At 39.1% G+C, this 26,652-nt stretch overlaps 1 protein-coding gene and 3 pseudogenes across 1 annotated transcript; 2 read left to right on the top strand and 2 right to left on the bottom strand.

Annotated features, from left to right (window-relative positions):
• Positions 1-243: 243 nt before the first annotated feature.
• Positions 244-7,115, top strand: LOC150006109 (uncharacterized; annotated as a pseudogene).
• Positions 7,116-12,264: 5,149 nt separating this feature from the next.
• Positions 12,265-13,517, bottom strand: LOC150006108 (hydroxyacyl-thioester dehydratase type 2, mitochondrial-like). Its single transcript, XM_090280273.1, is given in 3 exon segments — positions 12,265-12,446; positions 12,449-12,673; positions 13,416-13,517. Coding segments are annotated over 3 exon segments (504 nt in total). The 5' UTR covers positions 13,513-13,517.
• A 73-nt stretch (positions 13,518-13,590) lies between these two features.
• On the bottom strand, positions 13,591-14,021 carry LOC150006107 (ribonuclease P protein subunit p14 pseudogene; annotated as a pseudogene).
• Positions 14,022-14,483: 462 nt separating this feature from the next.
• LOC150006106 (cytochrome b-c1 complex subunit 6-like, mitochondrial pseudogene) lies at positions 14,484-14,940 on the top strand (annotated as a pseudogene).
• The last annotated feature ends 11,712 nt before the right edge of the window (positions 14,941-26,652 follow it).

Here is a 26,652-nt window from a genome sequence, read left to right as displayed (position 1 = left end):
TTTTTAATAAGAGCGTGTTTAATAATGGTCCGTAAATATTTCAATAACAACAGGTATAGAGTGCTGGACATTTTGTGGTATAACTTTGGTGTCTAATTAACAGAAAAATGGCATTAACAAATGCCACAGTACCCCTTGCTTTGGTGTAGCTTTAGCATACAGAAGGCTCCAGAAGACTAAGCACAGCTTTTCAAGGACTCTGTCCCATCAGCATTTCTGCCGGGAACAGCACCCTCACCTGGGATGTGCAACAAGCCAGGCACTCTCAGTGCAGATGGCAGCACCCCTGGTGTCAGGCAGCCGCAGCCTGGATGCAGCAGACCTCAGCAAGCATCACCTGCTATGGTGGCTGCACGGGCTGCAGGAGACCATCATAAGGAGGGTCAACAGGAGAAGTCCACAGTAAATGAGAGGATGGTGTCCATGAGTCCACAGGAATCATCTCCTGCAGAATCTCCAAAATACATAAGGAACCAGAGAAGCGGGGCAGAGCGCCCATCACAGAAGGTATGTGCAGAGCTCAAGAAATACCATGTACAACTCTTGTTGGGAGGCTAGATTTTCCCCCAGACTTGTGGGGCTGAGGACAACAGGTTTTATGTCTGCATCATGGTCACTGCATACCAGGGTATCTTCAGTCTCTGTGTTCAGACAAATTCTTTCCTAAAATGGGCTTCTGAAGATATAGCTGCTTGGAGTTCCAGTTGTCACCCATCCTTTTTACATTTCTTGCCCACATCTAGATGAGCTAAGTGGCATTGAGTGTAGCTGAGGTCACGGAAGAAATTTTTAAATAAGCTATTTTAAAAGTTACTGACATCATCAGCTCAGAACTGTTATTCCTAAGTCAGCACATCAGCTCAGCAGCAGCGACAGTCTGCTGATTCCTGCCTGACTGCTCAGGACACAGTCTAGTACCACAGATGGGGGGCAGGACCAGAGCTGGGGGCAGGACCAATCCTCATTATCTATCTGCTTTCAGGTCATCTGAGGGGCATCACACACACAAACATATGCATGTACATACATGGACCCTGAATGGGGGCAGAAGCTGGGAGTGATATAGTAGATAGTCAGGTATTAAGCAACATAGCAACATAGCATCTTACTGATCCCACCAGGTTGTAAAGGTCAGAAAATAATATAGCCTAAAGTGTTTACTTCAGTTCTTTCACATTTCACAGTCCTATATTGTCTGCTTTCCATTGCCTGAAAATAGTTACATATGTTTTCTTCAACTTTCTAGTTGTTTATTACAGAATGGAAATTCTTGTTGCCATTAAACCTTCATGCAAGGAAAAAGTACAAGTCAATAGTTTTGTTCTTCATAATGTATCAAAGAGTAATAGAGTATCTCCAAGGTCAATTTAAATGGTAATGTGGTCATTTTAAACACACACAAACAACAACACCAATTCTTACCTTTTAGAAGTTTTATTAAAATCTTTATGAACCAAATGATATAATTTTTAGGATTTATATGTAAGTACATTGGCCATGAATTGATAGTTACTAAAGTTGGGTAATGAGCACTGTCTACTTTTTGTTTTAAATTTTTTATAGTAAGAGCTCTGCTGAAATCTATTTTAATGCCCACTCCTACCGTGTCCACTTAGAACAAATGATCTGAGAGCAGGTGTTTGATAGTAGAAAGGTGCAGAACATGAAGGCATGCAGCACAGAAAAGAAACTGAAGGCAAGGGAAACTGAAAAAGCCAATGGCTTTTTCATAATCCGATACCCAGAACCTGGCGCCATGCCAGGCTGACAGTGGCTTCTGCTCTTACTGTGTGGCTGAGGGGTGGCAGAAACTGTGCTCAACACACGTTGTTACTGCTGCCATGACTGCTTGGTCCTTATTTTAGAGAGTGAGATTTCACAAATCGAAAAAACAATCTGTCTTATCACAAGCTCCTGCTAAGTAAGACCTGAATCACCATGGTAACGGCAAAGGCAGGCAATGGGGGAGGAATGCATACTTTGTCAGAGCGACAAAAAAAGCAAGTGAAAAACAAGTCAGAGAGAGCATTCCAACCATCCCTTAGGACCCAGCCCACACTTCTGTCTCCTCTCAATGCCCACAGCCTTCTCTATACAGCTATGATTATAAAATGCCTAGTCTATGCATCCAAGGCAGGTAACAATATCTCCATTTTGTGGAAGAAAAATAGAGGATCAGAGAGATTAAGAAACTCTCTGAAGTCTAATAAGTGCCAAAGAGCGAAACCCAAGTTCACCTAGTGCCAAGACCCATGTTCTCCTATCTCTTATTTTGCACCATTTAGCATTTGTGAGAGCTCATTCAGACATTATCTATGCAAACCCATATATAATGGTTTATAAAATAAACACAACGGACAACATCATAATGGCAAAGGTAAACATAAAAATGATTTTAAACATTTAAAGGTCAAGAGTGTTTTTTTAAAGATTTTATTTATTTATTTTTAGAGAGAGGGGAAGGGAGGGAGAAAAAGAGGGAGAGAAACATCGATGTGCGAAAGAAACATGGATGGGTTGCCTCTTGTGTGCCCCCAACCAACCCAGGCAAGTGCCCTGACTGGGAATCAACCTTCAACATTTCAGTTTGTGGGTTGTCCCTCAAACCACTGAGCAACACCAGTCAGAACAGGTCCAGAGTGTTTTGAGAAGCCATATTTTATTCCTTCAAACTTTAAACCAAATAAGAACATAATATTAGAATATAATAATATGGGGGGAAATGTCTTTCTATTATGGAAACCTGAGAAGAGATACATAAAAAAGAGCTACTTTAGGGATGAGCCAACAAGTAATATCCTAGGGCATCAATCAATATATCTAAGTATAAATATATATCTAAATATAATTAAGATAAATAAAAATTAAACTGTTCAGGTGTGTTCATACAACACCTCAAGTAAGCAGTGCACTATAAATCAGCTTTATTCTTGTTCAGTGGCTATAATAAATCCTGTATTTAAACTTTTTAAAATGTGGTAGAGAAAATGATATTTATCATCTCAAACTGGCTTCTAAGTAAGGAGTTTTTGTTTGCTGTTAATGTTATTTTGGGATATTGTTTATTTAGGAATTTTTTATGTTTTGTTTAACATAAATACAATTTTTATCTTCAATACAGCTGCCTTGTCATACTTGAAGACAGAAATCAAGGGTGATCTGGTAGGAAGGAATACTAACTACAGTCAAGAGGCTGCTGTTGGTATAGAACATCCATCACTAACCATCACTGCAGTTGGTGAGTTCTAACTGTATTTTAGTCTTTGTGTCATCACTTACTGAAGATTTAAAGTTCAAAAAGGACCTGAGCCTTACACCTTATACAAAAATATTAACACAATAGCTCTAAATGGAAAACCTAATATGTACTCGAGAAACTTGCAGAAAAAAAAAAAAGGAAAAAAATAATTGAGACCTTAGGTTAGGCAAATGTTTTCTTAGATACAACAGCAAATTAAAAATACATAAGAAAGTCAAATTAATGGGTTGGAATTCTTCAAAATTAACTACTCCTGCTCCTCAAAATATACCACTAAGGAAATGAAAAAACAAGGCACAGATTGGGAGAGAATATTTGCAGATCGTATTTCTGTCCTGTACCAGGAATATATGAAGACTTTTCAAAACTCAATAGTAAAAAACAAACAATCCAATACAAAAATTGTCAAAAAGAAAAAAATAACTTAGTGGTTTATTAAACAAGGGCCTTCCAAAGATGCCCACATCCTAATCTCTAGAACTTGTGAATATGTTACTATTACCTTACATGTAAAAGACGCTTTGTAAATGTGACGAAATTAAGAATTTTGAGACGAGGAGCTTATCCTGGATTACTCAATCAGGCCCAATGTACTCACAAGGATTTCCACAAAAAGGAGGCAGGAGGGTCAGAGGCAGTAAAGGCAATGTGATGACAGAAGCGGAGAGAGAGACCAAAAGACGCTGTGCTGCTGGTTTTGAGGGTGGAGGCTTCTTCAAAAGGCACGATGAGTAGAGAATGCATGTAGCCTCTAAAAGCTAGAAAAGGCAAGGAAAGATTTCTCCCAGACTTGTCAGAAGAAACTGTCCTGCCAATGTCTTGTTTTAGGACTTTATACCTCCAAACTGTAATATAATAAAGTTGAGTTTTTCAGGCTGTTAATTTTGTTGTAATTTGTTATAGCAGCAATAAGACACAACTACATATTCATACATGTATATATGCATATACGTATATACACATATATTCCCTTCATAATGTTTCTTCAAACTCTTTGTGTTTTATGCACTATTCAGTATGTATATATTTAAAGACAACAGTTTAACTATTATATATATATATATATGCATAAAGCATAAACAGTTTCAAGAAACATTATGAAGGGAATATTTGTAACTGCTACCCATGTCAAGAAATAGAACATTTCCAGCAGCCTAGAAGATCCATGTGCCTCTACCCATCATAAAGTTCTCCCTCCCTCCACAGATCACCACTATCTGGACTAAATGATAATCATTTTCCATTTTCCTTTATAATTTAAATGCACATATAGATGTGTACATAAAAGTGTATTTCTAACCAGTACAGAAATTTTGCTTGTTTTTCAAAATTTTAAAATGTGGTAAAAGACATAACATACAAATTTTCATCTTAATTATTTTTAAGTATACAGCTTAGTAGTATTAAGTACATTCACATTGTCGTGCAACAGAGCTCCAGAACTTTTTATCTTGCAAACTGAAACTTTATACATGTTAAACAACTCCTATTTCTACCCACCCCTTGGTAACCACAATGCTTTCTGTTCCTATGAGTTTGACTACTTTAAATATCTTTTATAAGTGAAATCATATACTATTTGTCTTTTTGTGACTAGCTTATTCCTCACATACTACAATGTCCTCAAGGTTCATCTATGTTATCAAATGTGTGAGAATTTCTTTCTTTTTTAAGGCCAAATAATATTCCTTTGCACATATATATCACATTTTGTTTATCTATTTGTCAAATGACATTTGGGTTGCTTCGACCTTTTGGCTATTGTGAATAAAGCTGCTATGAACATTGTATGATTATCTGTTTAAGACTGCTTTCAATTCTTTCAGCTTCATACTCATAAGTAATATAGCTGGCCCATATGCTAATTTTATTTTTGATTTTCTTGCGGGGACACCATATTGCTTTTCATAGTGGGTACACCATTGTACATTCCCACCAACTGTATGCAAAAGTTCCAATTTTTGCACGTCCTCATCAACACTTGTTATTTTCTGATTATTTGATATTGGATGAGAGGTGATACCTCATTATGATGTTGGTTTGCATTTCCCTAATAACTAGTGATGTCAAGCATCTTTTCATGTGCTTGTTGGTCATTTATATATGTTCTCTAGAAAAATGTCTATTTGAGTCCTTTGTCAGTTTTTAAATAGAGTTATTTGACTTTTTGCTGTTGGGTTGCAGAAGTTTTTTTATATATTCTGAGTATTAAACTCGTACCAGATATATGATTTACAAACAGTTTCTCCCATTCCATAAGTTGCCCTTGGACACTATTGACCATGCCCTTTGATGCAGAGAAGTTTTTAATTTTGATATAGTCCAATTTATCTATTTTTACTTTTATTGCCTGTGCTTTTGGTGTCATATCCAAGAAATCATTGCCAAACCCTATGTCATAAAGCTTTTCCCTTACATTTTTTCTAAAAGTTTTATACTTTTAGATCTTACATTTAGGTCTTTGATTCATTTTCAGTTAATTTTTTGATAAAGTTCTAACATTTTTCCCCCCAATGTGGATACCAGTATTTCCAACATTCTGTTGGAAAGACAGTTCTTCGCCGCCCCCTCCTCAAGGGTCTTCACACCCTTTTTAAAAATCATTTGACCATCTATGCAAGGGTTTATTTCTGGGTTCTCTATTCTATTCCACTGGTCTATTTGTCTGCCTGCATGCCAGCACCAAACTGTTTTGATTACTGTAGTTTAATTTTCCTTGTTTTAGAACTATATGGAAACTTATTATCTGTATTCCTGAAGATCTTGTTTCTTCTGTTTAAAATTGAGAGATGCATTGGTATTACTGCATACAGCTCTAAATCATTTGTTTTCATTGAAATAGTATTCTATTGTCTAAAATGTACCCATTCACTCATTGCACAATAGTTCCCTGGGTTCTCTCTTCCATCTTTAGAGCCTCTGCCTTCTCTCCTGCTGAGCTATTAGAAAGCCCCTGGGTGAGGGTTGGGAAGAGCTTGAAACAATCGTCACCCCTCCAACTCCCGCCAGGGGAGAAAAAGGTTGAAGCTGATGTCCCAGGAAAGCTCTTCATTGATGGCCTCAGTACAAAAACAAATGAGAAAGCCTTTGACGCAGTATTTGGCAAATATGCACAAATAGTGGAAGTACTCTTCATGAAAGGTCGTGAAACCAAGAAATCAAGAGGATTTGCTTTTGTCACCCTTGAAGCCCAGCAGACATGAATGGAGAGTCCTTAGACGAAACAGTCATCAAGGTAGAACAAGCCACTAAACAAACCATCACTTGAAAGTAGTAGATGTGGACCACCACCTCCACCGCTAAGCGGAGAAGAGGAGAAAGTGGAGAAATGAGGGGGATGTCCCTCACAAGAAGGGCACATGGATGGGGGTGCCTATTTCATAAATTTTAACAAGAGTTCTCCTAGGAGACTACTTCCAGTAAAAATAAGACTACCACTGAGAAGTGGGAGTCCTCCTCCTAAAGGGTCTGCTCCTTGAGGACCAGTTGTCAGCACAGAATGGGAGGAAGAGCTCCCTTATCACGTGGAAGAGATACAGAGGCCTGCCCCTGAAGGGAACCCCTGCCTTCTGGTAGAGATGTTTATTTTTCCCCAAGAGATGATGGATATTATACGAAAGACAGCTATTCAAGTAGAAATTACCCAAATTCTGTGATACAAGAGATTATGAGCCACCACAGAGAAATTATACTTAAAGTGATTGTGGTTATTCTGGTTCATGGAAGGACTATCCATCAAGAGGCTGTAGTGCTAGAGATGGCTGTGGTTGTGGTCGTGACTATTCAGATCATCCAAGTGGCAGTTCCTACAGGGATTCATATGACAGCTATGGGAACTCACGTAGTTCCTGCATGAAGGCCTGTCATCTTATGGTGGAAGCAGTTCCTGTGATGGTTACAGCAGCTCACCTGACCGACATGATGGAAGTCGAGACAGATACTCAAGCAGCCTAAGTGGTCTCTGCTGAAGTGGTCGTGATCGGGGTGGCAGACAAGAAAGAGGGCTTCCCCTTCTGTGGAAAGAGGGTATCCTACTCTACGTAATTCCTACTGCAGTTCAGGTCGCGAATCACTGAGGGGTTGTGGCAGAGGTGGAAGCTGGTCTGAGGAGGTTAGGGGCTGGGTTGGGGGGGAGGGGCCAGCAGAAGCAGATATTAAAAACAAAATTTTGGACCAAAATCCTTCCTCAATGAAACAAACAAAAAGTGGAACCTATTCTGTCGTGATTACCCAAGGACTACTAAAAGAAAAAATTGTGTTACCTTATAAAAATTTCCCTTCCATAATTTGTATGTTCTTGTAAGGAAAAAGTAAACATGTCTAATCTTATGATGTTGCTTTCAACAAGCAAATGTTAAATGTGTTAAGATTTGACTTGTGTAAGTGTTGTAATTTTCCAAGTGTCCCTAAAGGCGACTTTCTAATTTTTTCCCAGTAAATGAGGCAAGCAATTCTAAAATTTTCTACAAACGTATAGCCATCTAAAATGCACAGATGAATCCCAATGCCTATACAAACAAGCTAGCTATTAAGAGGGTGGTTGGGGTATGCTAGTCTTAGAATATCATACTGTCTTCAAACAGAAATCTCAGATGTTCTCAGTATAAAAATCTGAGATCAGGTGCTTATGTAAAGAAAATGCTGTTCACCAGGTAAACCCCAAACAAATGGATAGCACTGGCCACATTTTGCCTTTCTGACATTTCCTTGATAATCTACAAGAGCTGAAGCCAGAAAATCTGGTGTTCATGCTGCCTGTTACCTACCAGACCCAATAAGAAGAGACAGGGGTTGAACCTTTATGGGTGCTTTATTCAGATGGTCAGCGATCTGAGAAGACAGTGGATTTGTACTCTAACAGACTGTCTTAAATTCCATTATAAACGAACTCTTTTTATAAGGTGAAGAAAAGTGCAGGTAAGGGGTTTGTAATTCAGGGAAAATGTTAATCAGATAAAAGCTGCAGCATTCCTGGGCAGTGGTCCTCATGCCCTGGGCGTTGGTCTTTGTGTCCTGGGCTGTGGTCATCTCACCCTAGAGCACAATGGCTCAGACAGCTTCTTGAGGCACAAAGGCAGAACTGCTTATGGTTTCCTGGAGTCAAGCCTCCAGTTCCTGAAACAATAGCTTTTTACATACATTGATTACTAAGCTTATTAGCTGTTACCTGAAACTAAAATTTTCCAACATTTGAGTTTCCCATCAGAACCTCCTCTTTTCCCCTCCCCCAATAAGACCACATAAGTGTGTGTTAAGCAACTACAGAACACTAAATAAAAGGTTGGGTCAAAACCAAAATAAATAAATAAAAAATAATAAAATATATCCATTCTACTGCTGGTACATATTTGATTCTTTCCCCACATCTGTAATTCTTTTTAAGAAATGGATTGCTTCTATTTGGTCTCATTGTGCTTCGAATTCTTTTTCATAGCTACTGAAGTATATTTTATAGGCCCTTTTGATGTACTTCATCTTTGTGATTTCATCTTTTGTTATTATAAACATTTCATCCATAGTTATTTTATATTTTTCTATCTCCTATTCTAATACCAGAAGTTCTTGGTAGTTGAAGTTTGCTGTTTTTTACTTGTTTGGAATTTCATTCTCTGTATCAACATGATTTTGGACTACAATTTTATTTGCCTTCTGTTCAATTCTGCCTTCTCAGTGGCACTCAAGATTCTTTGAGGTTTATTTTTGTTTTTTCCTTTGGAAAGTTCTCTATTTGCTGTAATATAATCAATACCATAAACATTGTGTTTTATATATGTTCTAGTTGTGTTGTAAGAGGAGACTATCTGGTCCACCACCGTGTCCTTCAGATGTCATTTATTATTTTAGTCTCTTGCAGAACTCTTCAGTTCGTTAAGATATAATGTAAGTCTTGTGGACAAAAAGGGGCCACATACTAAACCTGACAAGACAAGGAGAGGCCTGCAAGGTGGCCTTACAAACTCGGAGGCCTAAAGTAACCACACAGGATGGTCTAAACTTAAAATGCTTTAACTAAAAGCAGTTTATGGTGGGTAGTCATGTCCGAGGCCAGAATCTTCCCTGACAAAAGTCAATCTTTACCTTAACTGAGACTGTCTATTGTCTTTTGCATCTATGATAACATACTTTTGGAATGTCAAGGTAACATCCCTTTTTCCAAACCCCTCAGGTATAACCACTGCAGCAGAGCAGAGACCACATCCCCTCATTATTATTGTGATGTTGATTGCTGACTGTTAAGTATCCCTATACCCACCTATGTAAAAGAAGTAAGTGTCTATCATTTTACTTTTTATCTGGTCCTAGAGGTACCCACCGCCCCCACCTGCATTGCTTTCTCCCGCTTCTCTAATCTATCAACACTGGATTTCATGTAACCCCCTCCCACCTCCTCTTTTGATTGTGAGGTATAAAATAAGGTGCAAAACTGCCATTTTCCAGAGCATTTCCTCAATCAGTCGAGTTTTTGCTTCCTGGCAATTGTCGTCATTTTGGCTCAGATAAACTCATAAAAATTCCTACAGGTTTGGACATTTCTTACGTTGACATTCTATTAGTTTTTACAACATACTAATATCAAACCTCATTTGCAGAACATTCTGTCTTTTGCAAAACCACATTTCAAGATATTTATTAAATTACTCAGTGTACTTTAAACAAGAACCCCCACACATACGAAATTTCTCCTTAAATTCAGTGCCAGGAAAAAACCTTGTCTCTTTAGAAAAATATGTTTGTTTATGTTTATCATACTAAATAACCCATATATATGTCCTGTCCCAACTTTTAAAAACTCTCCCCAAAAGTCAGATCTAACTGAGTAAGCTCAGTTATGGTAACCAGTGTGCATCCTGGGTGCTCAGTCTCATCTCCGCCTTCGATCCTGTTTGTAAAAATAACTAGATTATTCTTATATTTTGTAGCATAAATATAATACCTATTTGTTATTCGTTGTAGAATATATAAACAAGAAAACTGAAGGGAAAAAAAGGCAAAAGTTACTTTTAAAACCTTAGTGTACATTCTCTGATTATACCATTCCCACCCCTACACCAAGTTTATTAGTATTATTTGGTTACCAAAGGAAACTGACTGACTTACTTAGGAGAACTTTTCCTTTTTCTTTTACCCATCTTAGGTTCATTGGCTGGGGTCCTGCAAATCAGACTGACAAAAAACAGATTAACAAGGGAAAGCCAAAGAGAGGTTTATTAACACATGAATCACACTTACCACCTGGGAGCACCCAGGGGTGTGGTGGAGTGCCCAAAGAGGTGGTTAGAACTTGGGCTTATATAGCATTTTAGCAAAAACCAACAAGACAAAACAACAATTTTGTAGAGAAGGGACAAGACAAAGGAAAAGGACCTTGAGCTTTTAAGAATGGCAAATTGTGGGAAGGCAAATTTATGGGGGAAACTAGTGGTAAAGAAGGGCTATTTCAGCAAGGTTTGTAATGTGGATTTCTCTGGTGCCATCTATGAGTCAATAAGTGTCTAAAGCAGTGTTGGTGATTAGCTTCTGGCCTTCCTTATAGAGAGGGATGAGAGGGACACCTTTATAAATTTTTGTCCTGCTGTTAGGCAAATAGGAAGAAGGCAAAGAGCTTTTCTGTATCTGCTCTTCTCAGTTGCCTTCAGTTTAAAACAGCCCTTATTCCAAAGTGGTATAATTCTGTTACCCTTCACTTACTTAAATAATAAAATGTAGTTGTTACAAGGATACTGGTGAGTTCCCATAATTAAACAGAACTCCCAGTCCTCAGAATGCACAGAACTTTGGCGGCCCTCAGTCCCCAGCAATGGGAATCTCAATCTCCCGAGGACTTGGTAATTGGCAGACTCATCTCCATGCTACTTGTCTTTCTGAGTGATGGCCAGCATGGAGCACTGTATTTGGCAATCCCACTAAGATTGCATGTGCAAATGAGTATGGGGTGATTCTGTTACCATAAAAGCAGGGTGAATAATAAGGGATGTTTCCAAACATTGAGCCATCTATTTTTTTCTCCCTCCTGTGTGGTCACAGCCAAGTGTTCATGAATTTATGTTGCCCACACCTACAATCGCTGCAGTGAGAAAGAGACCCTGGTCCGGCTCTCATTCTCCTGGTGGGATTCCCAAGCAAGCATCAGTTGCTGAGGCTTGTGGCTTCCTGTGGCCTCCATGCTCTTCCTGCCCCTTGTCCTACCAAGGACAGGAAGTTATAGTCCCCCTAAGTACATTACACATAATTAGAGAAAAATAAAGATTGATTATGTCCATTTTACAAGTAAATAGTAGATGGTGTAAATCTGTTCTACACCCTCAACAAGTGAGATGTAGGCAATATCTTCAGATGTGTATCTAATACAGTGTTGCTCAATATTTGGGGGAACACTCATTTATGGAACACTAGTGCACTCGGCAATACTAATAGTTTTGAGGAAATAGTTTTTGCAGTCAAAATACATTTGGGAAACATTACATAAACACTCTATTGAACTTTTGAATATACAAAATGCACCGTGTGAAACTAAAGGCTCTAGAAAGTTCTATAGTTCCTTTTTTTTTTTTTTGCTGAAGAACAGTATCCAAGAATTTACTGGTAAAAGACAAGTGTTCAAAGATGATCCAATTTCTATCACTGCCTTCAATTAAAATGCTAGCTAGCTATAAATGCTACGAGAAATTTATTTTATATACACAGATAGGTTTATGTCATCCAAATGCAAATCTAACTCGGTTTGAAATCCTAAAAGTAGAATCTTTAGCTAAATGATGACACTCCCAATATTTTTTTCAGTTTTACAAACCTAGACAGATAATAAATATACTCAAGTTTGAGTGAAGTATAAGGCTACATTGTAAAGTGGGCATGTGAACACCATGCTGCCTGCTCCCCTCCCCCCGTATATGAGATGTCAGATCTGCCAGCCATTCATTGCTGAAGAACAGCAGTCTGTTTCCTCAGAGGCTCTTCAATAACAGTAACATTGATGCCTGAACTTGCATCTTTAAACTCATATTTCAGGATTTGGGAGCTTCTGGAACCATAACTTTAACCCAACCTTCCATAACAATCTTTTTATTCTCTCTTACAAAACATGACACAGCAATAACAGCGATGAACTGCTTCAGCCTTTTCACTTCTGCAGAAGCTAAAACAACTTCTCCAACATATAAAGGGGCTGGAAAGTTAATTTCCTGGAAAGAAATACACAGCCTGGCCCTGGCATTTTAGTACCCAGGAGAGCTGAAATAAGTCCATTGATCAAAACTCCATGTACAATTGTCTTTCCAAACTTGGTGTGTTTTGCAAAATCTTCATTTAAATGCAAAGGATTGACATCCCCTGTTAATTCTGAGAAGGCAACCACATCCCTCTGTGTGAAGGCCCTGCTGAGTTCAGCCCAGTCTCCAACTCTGATGTGCATATGTTACAGAACCCCATGGGCTGCTCCAATTGAAAACAAACCCACAGGCTCTTTAGTTAGAGGTCCGATTGCCCGCCGCCAAAATTACAACTCTGAATATTATATTTGAGTGAAAAGAAAAATTGTTTATTTAACCTTTACACATATCCTTGCCTCCCCTCTACCAAACCTAACCAGTTTTTTGGGGGGGGAGGGGTCAGAAACACCGTTTCCCTACTTCCTAAGCACAGTTCAGCTTTACCAGCAGCTGCCAATCACTCAATCTGATTGGCGAGGTCCTTTCTGTGCTCTGGTGCCCTCCAGCTCTCAATGCAGAACCGCCTGGATTCTCAGCCTCCTTGCAAACTGTCTTTTCTGTAAACCGCGTGGATCTCCTCCCCTTCTCCAGAGCACCTCTGCAAACACTCACCAGCGAGGGAGCCAGCCCCAGAGCGTGCCCCCCACAAAGTGTTCACAGCTGCCTATATATCCCCGACTGCATCCTCTGACGCAGTGGGTGTTGCCAATAGTTCTGACCATTCACAGAACCCCACGTAGGCTCTGTGTGCTTTCCATACCATCACCTGGTTCAAGACTCCTCCCATCCACCTGAGGCTTTGGATGCATTAAAGCAATTTACATAATGAAAGACACCGGCCATCAGCCTCAGGCATGTGGAGGCATTCTGAAAGCTGCTTCCTTCTCCCCATCCCCCAGCCACAAACTCCTGGGATTTTTGGACTCTCCTGTTTCTGTAACAGATATGCTGAAAGTCTTGCCTGCTTAGCACTGGCTGGTTGAGGCAGATTCTCCTCCAAAGCCTACCCCACCAAAGACGATGGCTGGAAATGACTGGCAACATCTTCAGCACCCTTAAACTCCATCAATAGGAGCTCTTGGCCTGGTTCAGTCTTCAAACATTATGCTGGCACCAAAAAGTACTTCTGAGAGCAGAGGTATGTTTCTGAAACTGAGGACTATTCACTCCAATACTAGTTCCCTACTATTACCAGATAACACAAGGAGAAAGGGAGAAACCTGAATCACTCTGAAAGCACATTTCTTGCCTTTATAGGATCCTAAAAGGGTCAGAGAGCGCCACAATTTGACAAGACCACTGCTACATATTCTCAAGATGGCTGACAAGGTCTTCTCATCGTAGGTTATGATGTCCAAGGGTAAGGCAGCATCAACCTCTCCAAACAGGTGCTTCAGGGCTGAAAGAAGCAGCTGCTTGAACTGTGCAGCGTTCAGTTCAACCGCATGATCTTGAAATTCTAGGCAGACTTTCATGTAGTGGTTCTCAGAGGGATTTTTGTAAACTATTCTTTCATACGTGGCAGCTGGGGCTGGCATCTTTTCCAGTGCTCATTACACCTGAAGCCCGACGCGGGTGCTCGCGCGTGCTCTACACACGCGGTCCCACTCAGCCCTCCCAGCCACTCTGCTCCGCGACCGCACTGTACAGACGTCTAAGGAAGATCGCGGACAGACCCAGCTTACTGCTCTCCGTGCCCTCCGCCAGGGCGGAGGGGTACCTCGGTGATCCTATAGTTTCTATATATAAAATAGATCTATATATATAGATCTATATGTAAAATAGACAGATAAACAGGTAGATAGATACACACACACACTGAAGTAACAGTATAAAATATACACTAAAATAGACAGTGATTATATTCCACAGGGTCAATAGAAATGTAGATAGGTTTTATCTTTTTATTTTGCTTGTCATTTTTCATTCTGATTTTTTTGTAGCATATATATGAAAAAAGTTAATTTATACAAATATATGACAACTTAAAGATTAAATATCTGTTCTTATAACAAATGAAAAGAATCTCCTCTCATCAAATACCAAAAGTGTTGGGGAAAGGTGCCACTTTTGCTGCTGGTATTGGATCGAGAACCGTAGCTGGACCTGGAGCTGGAGGACGAGCGAATGATGCTGACCGGGTCCGGAGATCCCAAGGAGGAGAGACAGGAGGAGAAGGAGGAATTAGTGGATCCCCTAACAACAGTGAGTGAGCAATGGAAGCAGTTGGAGAAATGTGTAAAGGCTTGGGAGCGGTTAGAGCTCTATGATGAGTGTGTATCCTCCAGGACACATAAAGAGGAGGACTGCACAGAGGAGTTCTTTGACTTCCTGCATGCTAGGGACCACTGTGTGGCCCACAAACTCTTTAACAGCTTGAAATAACTATGCAGACTCATTCACCCTTGGTCATCACCTGGGCATCAGGATATTTCCTCATAGTTTTGAACACGCCATTTGTTTCTTATTTGTGTAACTGTAAGTTCATGTGAACCTCATGGATTTTTGGTTAGGTAAGTAGCTTCTATGTAATTAGCAGTGTTTCCATCTTAATAAAGTCCAGTAATCTACAGACCTTTCTTTTAATTAGGATTTTCTTTAATTTGAAATTTTCAAACATAAGGATAGAAAAATAAACAGCCCCTCTGTATCCATCAAAAAAAAAAGTGTTTGATAATATTTCCCATTATCTATTAAGATACAGTGCATTGTTCATTAAATATCTGAGATGGATATAATATATCCATTGCTGGATAAATAGCAATATCAGAGTGCCTATAAGATTCATTATTTCATTACACAACTATTAATTTACATTTACACAAATATTAATTCCTATGACATACTTTATTATCAATAAAAAGTTCTTCATATCTTTTATCACTTATAAGTAACAAGGATATTATTTTAAATGTATTTAAAATGTCCTTTTAAGTCAGGAGTTGACAAACTTTTTAAGTAAAGAGTGAAATAGAAAATATTTTAGAATTTGTGGGCCATACAGTCTCGGTTGCAATTACCCAGCTCTACTGTTTTACTACAAGAGCAGCCATAGGCAATCCCTCAGCAAATGAGTATAGCTGTGTTCCAATAAAACTGTATTTTATTGGAACCTAAAATTTGAATTATATAATTTTCACTTCTCATTAAATATAATTTTTATTTTTTATCTTTCCAACCATTTAAAAAATTAAAACTATTCTTTGTTCATGAGGCATACAAAAATATGCAAGATCAAATTTGGCCCGAAGGCTATACCTTGCTGACCCAGTTTGAAATATGTATGGTGAAGTGACCACTAAAAAAAAAAAAAAAAAAAAAAAAAAAGCTATTAGTTTAAACAAAAATATCCCTATGCTTTTGAACTTTCTTAACCTGACATTTCCTAGAGAGAATTATCTTATTAATAAATGCTTTTGTACCTGTGGTACCTGGCCTCCAAGTTGGCACCCAGTGATAGCCACCTCCTGGTAGTCACCCCTGTGAAGTTCCCCTCCCTTATCGCAATAGCATATGGTAGTGGTGGTGGTATGTCACTTCCAAGATAAGGTTATAAAGGCTGCAATTTCTGTCTTGGATCTCTGCCATTATGTGGTGAGGCCCATGGGGCAAGGAACTGAAGCCTACAGCCAACAGTCAGAAAGGAACAGAGGCCTCCTGACAACACCCATGTGAGTGAGCTTGGAAGCTGTCAAACTTCAGAACACTACATCCTTAGCTAACAGCTTGAATGCTTGAGTCTTTGCACCGAAACCACCCAGCTAAACTCTCCTGGGCTCCTGACTCCCCCAGAAACTGTTAAGGTAATAAATGCATGTTGTTTTCAGCTGCTAAGTTTTAGGATAATTTTTTACGCATCCATAGATAAAGAATATAGCAGCTGGGTTTCTAACACCAACCCCACTTCTCTGACTCAAAATCCAATTCTTTGGGTGCCCAGTCTATGACCCTGCTGTACTCAGACACTCTTTGAAACTGAGACTTATCTCCAGCCTTTGGAATGTTTATGTGTCATATATGGAAGCAGTCAAAAAAAGATAGGGGAAATTCCCTGCACATTATTTTCCATAAAACACTAGTCAGGTTTTCTGAATCTAGTGCTTTAATAGCATCTTTCAGTCTCAAGAAAGAAAAAAAAAAGTGTTTATTTGCTGTTCCTAACCTGTTATGTAACTCCCTACCTCTCCTCATTCACACTTCTCAGTATCTTTTCCGACAGGATATTGTGCTTTAAGTGACATTTTTGTCTTTGAAAATTTTGCTTTGATTTTCAATCAGTCACTTGATTTTCCTTTATAATCCACAATCTATTCCACTGTTTATAACTTCTTACTCATCAGTTTTACAGGTCCTGTGATTACTTAAGATGACATTTGGTAAAGCATAAGGCAGGAAAAGAAAAAATAAAAAAATAATGGAGCCAGTCACATGATCCTAACAAGCTTGGAGCCAGGAAAGTCATCATTAGCAAGAAATCATCTCATTTTATTTTGTGATTTCAGAACATGAAGATTTCATAATGTCCACAAATACCTTATATATATATTTTAAAAAGAATTCAGCTTGAGGGTGTTTGAGGCACCTGAGTATTTGTGCATGATGGAAAGAAAGGCAGGGGTCAGGATGTGGGAAATATCCAGATGCTCTATCTTCCTTTATTCAATTTGTTTCTTTTTTTAAAGTATATTTTATTGATTATATTGTTAAAATAGTTCCATTCTCTCCCCTTTGCTCCCCTCCGCCCATCACCCCCTTTCCCCCAACAGTCTCCCCCGCCCAAATCCATGCCCATGGGTCGTACATACAAGCTCTCCCACCTCACCCTTTCATATATTCTTCTTCTTCTTTTTAAAAATAATTAATTAATTAATTAATTTAACAATAAAAAAGAACAATCCCTCCCTCTCAGACTTAAGACCCTTTATAATCTTATAAAGGACAATGAGCGAAGGTCTCGAGCTCTTCTGGCTTCTTCAAGCTGGACACGGTCATCGTCCTTCCTACCCTTGGGTCCAGAAATCCCTAATAAGAGTGGGGGTGTAGAGGGGAGGGCGGCCCTCCCACATGGGGAAGGATCGTGCAGACTCCAGGTTGGTTGGCTGTCCCCTGACAACGGCATGCTTGATTCAACAGGCTGGCATCTCTGCTGTACTCTGGAGGCAACGGATTTGGCAACAGAGTTAAAAGACATCATTCAATCCATAACCACTAGATGACAAAAGACAGGTATTAATTTTTCAATGTCCCACATTAGGGAAAAGAAGGGCTTCTTTGGAGGAAGGTGTGCCAGGTACATCTCACCTGTCCAAAACTCTTTTGCCCACTATATTTAGTTTGGGCTGAGGGAAATATTCCAGGTTTCCCCCCTCTCAGACCTCTGGGCCCTTTCTGTCCAAGCCATTAGGACAGAAGAGAAAAACCACTGTTAAAGTGAAGCCCACAGACCACCCCATACTTCACCAACCCAACCACTTAGTTCAGCCAAACGACTGAGTCTCAGGAGGGAGTGATGTAGACAGGATTAAGTGAGGCCCATACTATAGACAATCACTCAGGTAATGAGATCATAGGCTTATGCCCTTTGAAAACAGAAAACACATGTTAATTTATGTAACATAACCCACATACAAGTCTCTAAATCTGTAGGACTGTCTTATCAGAAAGACATCCAGTTGCAAGGCATTTGACATTTTTCTTGCCTGTAAATTAAACCTCTTTGATAATACCACAGACATAGTTTAACTTTCAAATGAAAACAAATTTTAAATGAAAAGAAACTGTAAAGACGGTTAGCTGCACTACTTTATAGTCTACCACTGAGCATTGTGATTTTCCTTGAATCACAATTTTTCTCCCTAGGATTACCCTCCTTGTCATTAAAGGGACTGCATTAAGTCCATTTTTAATTTATCCTGTACATTTGCATAAACACAACAAGAGCAGCAAATGATCACTTATGATCTTTAGTTCTGCTTTGCTGGAACTTATGCAAGGAACATTTAGGGTGACCTTCAGTTTGCCCTTCAGGGCACAGAAGCAGAACCACATACCTGGCATTCAGCCTTGCCTGTAAACACCTGCTTTTTCCAAGTCCTTCTGGTTTTCCAATGTGCCTTAAGGTCCTTTCTAGCCATCTTTCAGGAAAACAACCTTCATTCCTTCCCTGGGAAGATTGCCATGGACCGCACATCCAACCAAGGTACCAGGCCTTTTATCTCGTGGGCTTTTATTACCTTTGAAAGTCCATCCCAGTTGCTCAGGGCTTTTTGGTAACAACCAGAGCCCAAGCATGTCTCCTTTAGGCGTGACATTCCAGTCAAAGTCTTAGTCAAAAAAACCCTCTATTAACAAATGGTCTTATTAGTTTTATGCAAAGAAACTTAGGTCATTACTTACTTCTTTAGAATGCCAAACTCTGGAGGGATCAGATAGGGAGAAAAATATACAGTGTGAAGAAAAATCCTTGTCCTTCTAATATTCACTAAACTTGCATTTCCATTCTTCACATCCTCATCTTTTCCCCCACTAAAAATTTTTGTTTGTTTGTTTTTCCATTACAGCCGTCCCACCCCTTTCCCCCTCTTGCTTCCCTGCACCCTGCCCCCCTTCCTCCCACATTCAGTCTCCACCCAGTTGTCCATGCCCATGGGTCATTTATACATGTTCTTTGACCAGACCCCTCCCCTTCTTACCCCCTTCTCTCCCTCCCATCTCCTTTCTTGTTACTACCAGTCCATTCCCCATCCACATACCTCTGGTTCAACTCTGCTCATTTGCCTGTGTTGTTCATTAGTTTCCTGTAATAGGTGATAGCATAAGGTATTTCTCCTTCGTTGCCTGGCCCACTTCGCCAAGCATAATTCTTTCTAGTTCCATCCATGTTGTTGCAAATGGTAGAAGTTCCTTCTTTCTTTCAGTACTCATTCATTGTCATTTTTCCCCTTTGTACTCATGTTCCTCTCTGTCTCTCTCTGTTTCTTCATCTTCTTAAAGCAGACCCTTAAGCATCTCTTGCAATGCTGGTTTGGTGGAAATGTATTCTTTTAGCCTTCTTTTGTCTTGGAACCTCCTAATTTCACCTTCCATTTTGAATGAGAGTCTTGCTGGCTAGAGTATTCTTGGTTGTAGGCCTTTGTTTTTCATTGCTTGGAATATTTTTTGCCATTCCCTTCTGGCTTGTAGTGTTTCTGCTGAGAAATCTGATGATAGCCTTATTGGAGCTCCCTTGTATGTTATTAGTTGTTTCTCTCTTGCTGCTTTTAGGATTCTCTCTTTGTCTTTGAATGTTGGCATTTTAATTATGATGTGTCTTGAAGTGGGCCTGTTGGGGTTCATCTTCATTGGGACCTTCTGTGCTTCCCGGACTTGTGTGACTCTTTCTCTCCTCATGTTAGGGAAGTTTTCTGTCATTAGTTTTTCAAAGAGGTTTTCTATCCCTTGCTCTTCTTCTTCTTCTGGAATTCCTATGATACAGATATTATTATGTTTCATGTTGTCCTGCAGCTGTCTTAGAGCCTCTTCAGTCTTGTTCAGTCCTTTTTCATTTTGTTGCACTGTCTGGGAGCTTTTGTCTACATTGTCTTCCAGCTTGCTGATCCGATCTTCTGCTTCCTCTAGCCTGATTTTAATTCCTTCTATTGTGTTCTTCAATTCAGAGATTGTATTCTTCATTTCCTCCTGGCTCTTATTGATAGTTTCTATGTCCTTTTTCATGCTGGTGTAATTCTCAGTAAGTTCCTTGTATTTTTTATGGAGTTCCTTGTAGTTTCCCTGGAGTTCTTTGTAGTTCCCGCTGAGCTCATTGAGCTTCTCCATAATCCATGTTTTGAATTCTATATCTGATAGTTTGCTCCCCTCTATTTCATTTAGCACTCTTTCTGGGGATTCTACCTTTCCTTTTGATGGGGGATTGTTTCTCTGTCTCCCCATTTTTGTGACTCCTATTGTTTGTTGGTGCTTCTTAGAATGATCTGCACTTCCTGGATCTGCCCCTGGTGGCGTCAGATCCTGTACCAGTCTGAGCCTAGGCAGCCTGTTGGAGACTTCCAGGGATCTACTGTCTTTGTCTGTCTTCTTTAGTTGTTAATCTATTCAATCTGTGATTAGCCATCAGGCTTAAGGACCGTGGGTGTGGCAGCTTAATTCCTGTAGGCAGGGCTTTTGCTTCCCCGCAGGCTGATGCCACTTGAAGGGGGGGTAATGGTCTGCCTGCAGTACTGGGGATGAGTCAGCACTGGGACCTGGTCAGCTGCCTCCCCAGTTCTCCCCTCAGAGCCACCACACCAAACTCTCCTCAAGCATCTCTAGTCCTCTCTGCCTTCCCTCCACTCGAGCCCAGGGTAAGTGAGGGCCAAAATATTTTTGTATGTGATCCGCTTAAGAGCTCTTTTCCTCTCGCTGTTTTTCTCCAGCTAGCAAGAAACCCTGTGGCTTTTCACTTTTCACAGCTGAATACTATTTTACTTTCCACTCTGTTGCTGTAGGATGGGAAGCTCAGCTGGGGGTTTACACCCTGCCCTTCTCAGGGGGAACCCCCGGCTGCTGAGCTATTTCTCAGTCCCTTCAGCTGCCACCCGTGTGAGCCAAGCCAGCCCTTCTGCATCTCCACACTCCCTACCAGTCACGTTGTGATGTCGTGGCCTTTTCTGTCTCTCTGTGGTTATAAGACTTCTCTCCAGCTAGTGTTCAGTTGGTTATTCCAGATGATTTCTCCAAAATTAAGTTGTAAATCCATACTAGTTCTGGGAGGAGGTTAGTGTAGCTTCCACTTACTCTTCTGCCACCTTGTTTCTCCAATTTGTTTCTTAATTAATTGAAAAACTACATGTAAAATAAACTTTGAGAGATCATTAAAAATTCCTATCCAAAAAAACAAAACAATAAAATAAATAAATAAAAGAATAAAAAAAAAACTGTATCTGCTTTTTGAATTCCATAGCTATGACTTCTCTATGAGATTAGACAGGGTCAAGGTTTTTACACATGGGGAGCCAAACTTGACTGTCTTGACAAAGGTTATCAGTGGTGACAGGCTTGCCAGGCACTGGACTAGCATCATCTCAGTTCAAATTTCACCTTCTTTTGTTTGTTTGTTTGTTTGTTTACTTATCGCCTGCCAGCACCTTCACTGGTCCTTATTTGGGGAAATTATTCTTTCTCTCCAACCATTTGGTTCTAAAGTTTCTAGTTTCAGTTATTTCTGAGGCCCAGCTGAATCTTCCCTCTTCTGTGTAGAGCTTCATTGATGCTTTCTTTTGTTTGTTTTTAAAGATTTACTTTAGAGAGAGGGGAAGAGAGGGAGAAAAAGGGAGAGAAACATTGGTTGGTTGCCTCTTGCATGCCCCCAACTGGGAACCTGACTCACAACCCAGGCATAAGCCCTGATGGGGAATCAAACTGGCAACTTTTTGGTTCTCAGGCTGGCGCTCAAGCCACTAAGCCACACCAGCCAAGGCGATGCTTTCTTTTGTTACATAACATAACCAGATAATCTCTCCCATGCTGCTTAGAATTGAGTTTCTTTAGAAAAAGAATCCTGACTCAATCAATTGTACTACGTGTTGTGGTGTAAACAAAAGAATAAGAAATGGTCTGATTGAAATAAAAGACACATGAAAAGCAAAAATTAGGTAATTATATGAGAACATATAAATATAATTATTATAGTAATCAATTACCAATTATCTGGTGGTGTATTAAGTGATTTTCAGCTAAAGTGCATTTAAAAAGCAATATTGCATTTGTGAAAAAAATTATTATAATTGCCACGACACTGTGTGTTAAAAGGTGTTTGTTATTATGACTATATGCTAAGCAATCAGATACAACCTATAATAATGTGTCATAGACTGGCATTCTGTTACTATTCTGTGAAAATCTGAGCTGTATTCTGTTATTGAACATCTAAACGTTTAAACATTATTAAAAACCTTAGTAATCAAAATGCCAGCATCTTAACATGGAAGAAAAATTTGAAATATTTGAACAAATGGAAATACAGGAAGGAGGAAGATATTAAGCAATCTGCATCCTTGTCACATGCATTTAAAACAGTTTTTTTAAAAAAGGAAAGGGTCACTTTTTAAAAAGTGCTCCTATGGAACCAGAAAAGGTGATGATAGGTTGGGTCCATCACAGGAGACTCAGTGAATGTCCCTGTCTGGTTTGATCTGCACTGAACTAAAACTTTTTGTAGTCTGAGAAATGAAGGTAGCTTTACTGTGTCTTTCTGGTAGGTAGTCATATTCATAAAGTACCATGAGTTTTTCAGAGACTCGTCGGCAGCCGTCCATCTCGAGAGACGATGGTGTAGCTTCTTAAGAGTCTATCTGCACCGCCGAGAATGGTTGTGCAGTCCGACTTGGGAGTGACACGGTATCTGTCTCCTCCCGTGTTGAATCGACATCTTGCGATGACGCTGGAGTGTCCTCTCCAGTGAAGCTGAAGCTACAGAGCCTGGGCAGGGTGATATGGAGGGTCTGCTGTTGCCCATGCAGCAGACCCCCCCTCTCTTCGCAGCTGAAGGGTCCAAGGGAAAGACGGAGTCAATACAGCTTGGCTTCAGGTGCGCCGCAGGAGTTGCCGGTGTTGACTACAACGTCGAACTGCCTTAGGGACTCCGGCTCCGGATTTTCTGTCGGGGTTTACTCCCTTAGCCTTTCCCCTGAAGAGGTATGCTGCAAGGCAGTGGAGGTTTTTTGGAGTCAGAGTTTTCCTTCTCTGATGTGCCCTGACTGGAAGATCGAACCAGCGACACTTAGCTCGCAGGCCGACGCTCAATCCACTGAGCCAAACCAGCCAGGGGTAGTTTTTCAGAGAACATTTTGAAGAAAATGGCAATGGCTAATGGCCTGAGTATAATACATAAGAGCCTTGTTTGCAAACGCTGAGAAATGACAGCTTTGTGAGGTTGTTTAGTGTGAAGATGGAGAATGGCGGGAGGAGGAGAGCAGAAAGCAAAAGTAAAGTTGGGATCATTATCTCAGACTACATGTGGAAAATATGGAACTCTACAAAGACAGTTTGTTCAATGATAAGCTCATATTTTATAGGCTTCATTGTAGTATATGATAACAAAGAAGAACTTTGGACCTCCTCATGGTCAGGCAGTGTGTGTAGCGTTCTATGTCCCTAAAAGTAGTTATATCACCTTTACCTTTTAGAGAGGAAGATAGTTTCTAGGATGTGAAATAAAATATTAATTTTGTACTAGACTTTGAAGAATTCTATCTTTATTATGAATTTGGGTTATCCATGTTCATCTTTTTTTCTAGTCCACCTTTGCCCATAACACCCCAATTAGTTATAATTTGACTACATCAGGATCACTGTAGGACTTCAAAACAAGTCAGTATTGATGAGGCTGGGCTAGTCATTAACAGCTTTAAGGAGAAAGCAAGACTTGACTTAAAACTTGATGGATGGAATAAATAAATAATCCTGAATAATTAATTCATTGATTGATTCATTTGACAACTACCGAGCACCTATTTACTAGGCTCAGTTCTAGGTACTGGGAATAAAATTGCAAATAGAATAGACTTTCTGCTCTAAAGGTGTTCCTATGCTGGTTAGGGAAACAATGTACAAGTAGACAGATGGTGATTAGTGCTTTAAAAAAAATTAAGTAGGTTGAACATATATGGTGCTAAATTTACGCCACTCTAATGAACTGACATTTGACCAAGGGCCTAAATGGAGCAGAAAGAACAGGAATAAAAGAACAAGATGCAGCCGTATAGCATTCCAGGAGTTTGTGGGGAGGGGATAATGGGAAATTAGAGTTTCATGGGTGCAGAGCTTGAGTTGAGGAAGATGAAAACATTCTGGAGATGGCTGTTGGTGATGATTGAAAAGCAGTGATTGTACTTAATGCCATGAAACTACACATTTAAAATGGTTAATTTTATGTTATGCGTACTTTGCCACACTTTTAAAAAGTGTCCTGTATCATTATCAGAAAGAGTAGAAAGCCATCTTTATGGAATCTAGTTTTAATCGAACATCTAATTACATTTGTGGAGAAAAAGTGAGTTCTGCTGAACTGGTTGTTCACAGACATCTAAGTCAGGAAACAGCAAGTTTTATCTGGATGTAAATTCCAATGCTACATTGGTCCATAACAAATGCAAGCTTGAACTGAGATTAGAATCGCCATCACTGAGCCAAAGTCTGCACTGTGTGTGAGGAGGTAACTGAATTCCCTCAAGAGACTAGCAGACAAATAAGAGGCATGTTGCTCATCACCATGGCTACAAAATCCTTTGGGCCTAAGGTAGGATCTGGATTCTTCAGAATCAGTCCATGAGGATAGCTTTGTCTTCAAGTCTAGCAAATCAAAGGAGGAGAGGAAGTCTCAATATGAATATACAGTGAACTAGTTGAGAACTCTGATACTAAGAGAATGGAGTCTGGCACATCATAAATCATTGACACTGATTTAAAAATAAATATAAGAAATAATTCCTGCAGATGTTAAACTGTATCTGAACATAGAGTGAATGAAAATGAAAGTAAAGTGTACTGGGTTTGGATTTTACATGTGCACAGTGGGCAAAAGTAGACTTACAGTTGTTAGTATGCAAGAGTTTTTTCTTGTATTGTTATTTATTTATTAAGTATTGTGTTATTTGTATTATTATTATTATTTTGTATCCTTAGTTATGATTTATCTTTTAGGTAATGACAGAGCTGGTTATTTAATCTACTTTTGCCCACCCCTCTATGTATACACACACACACACATACACACAACATCCCATGTCATAACACTGATTACTTTTTGATGTCTATAATATGAATTTACCATAAAGACTGGGACAGTGAACATGGAATATTGTTAGCCCAAATCCTCTGCCAAGCTCACCATTCATTCTGGGTTTATTTAACCAATTTCCAAAAATATGATGATAATGGTTGCCCCATTAACAATATTTATAGTCATCAATTTGAGGTAATAACACTAGACACCTTAAAATATTATTAAGTATATTTTCAACTGAACCAAAATAGCTAAAATTTATTGAGCTCATATGTCATTAATACTGTGGTGTGTTTTATGTAATTTCTTTGGTTCTGTGAGCACTATATATGCTCCCATCATCATTGTACAAATGAAAACACTGAGGCCCAGAAAGACTAAGTAGCTTGGCTTGCTCAAGGTCAATCCAACTTGTACTCAGCAGTCTTGGGATACAAATACAGATCCCTTAGACTCCATACCCAGATTTGTTGCAGATTTGTATCGGTGATGAGAAATTGTCCAGTTTCTTTTACATTTATTAAGTTACGTTTTATTTTTGAAAATGTTAGGTATTCCTAGTGCATGTTACCTAGCATTAGTAAAACCTCTTATCTGAAAAGTAATTTAAAACACTTTTCATTTCTTCATTTAATTATCACAACATTGAGAAGGAATTGTTTCAATTCCCATTTTACAATAATGAAAATTGAAATGCAAAGATTTTAAGTGCTTTGCACAAAGAAAACAATTAGTAGCTGAACCAGAATTCAAACTGAAATCATCTTACTCTTGAATACACACGTGGAAGCTGGTTTGAGACTGTGGGACTTCTGAACAAACCATCGAGAAAAAAGTAAAATTTCCAAAAAGACTTTAAAATAACTCCAAAGGAGTATTACCCTCTTTCCAGTCCTCATCCACCAGCATAACCATTGTTTGCTGTGTACTTCTGATGCTTTAAAATTGTTAATAAAAATACATATAAATGTATATGGTTATAAATTTGTGTTTTAAAATACTATCATGCTATAAATATTACTCACAATTATATTATTTTCTCTTTACATTATTCCAGATAAATCAAATAGATCTATCTAATTACTTTTCAAGATATGGAAGAATTTAAATATTAACACATTTAAAACAAGAACAGGAATTCAATTTAACAAATATTTATGGGGCACTACTATGTATCAGGCTGGGGATATGGTGATGAACAAAACAGACAAAAATTCCCTGCACTTGGGCTTCCAAAGTTTACCTCAGTGTAGCCGCCCCACTTTCATCGTTAACCATTTTAACACGTGTTTAGCAATGCAACATACAATTTATTGTTTTAACAAATGGCATAAATTCTATAGTATGGGCACATAAAAATTTATTCAGCCATTTATTTCTTTCTGGTATTTAGTTTATGCTTTGTTTTGATTTTTATAATCAAT

This window comes from Furipterus horrens, unplaced genomic scaffold, assembly GCF_987537825.1.
Source record: "Furipterus horrens unplaced genomic scaffold, mFurHor1.1.pri manual_scaffold_6, whole genome shotgun sequence".
Taxonomy (NCBI): Eukaryota; Metazoa; Chordata; class Mammalia; order Chiroptera; family Furipteridae; genus Furipterus; species Furipterus horrens.
The sequence above is the reverse complement of the archived record's forward strand: the minus strand, read 5'-3'. Positions and strand labels throughout refer to the sequence as shown.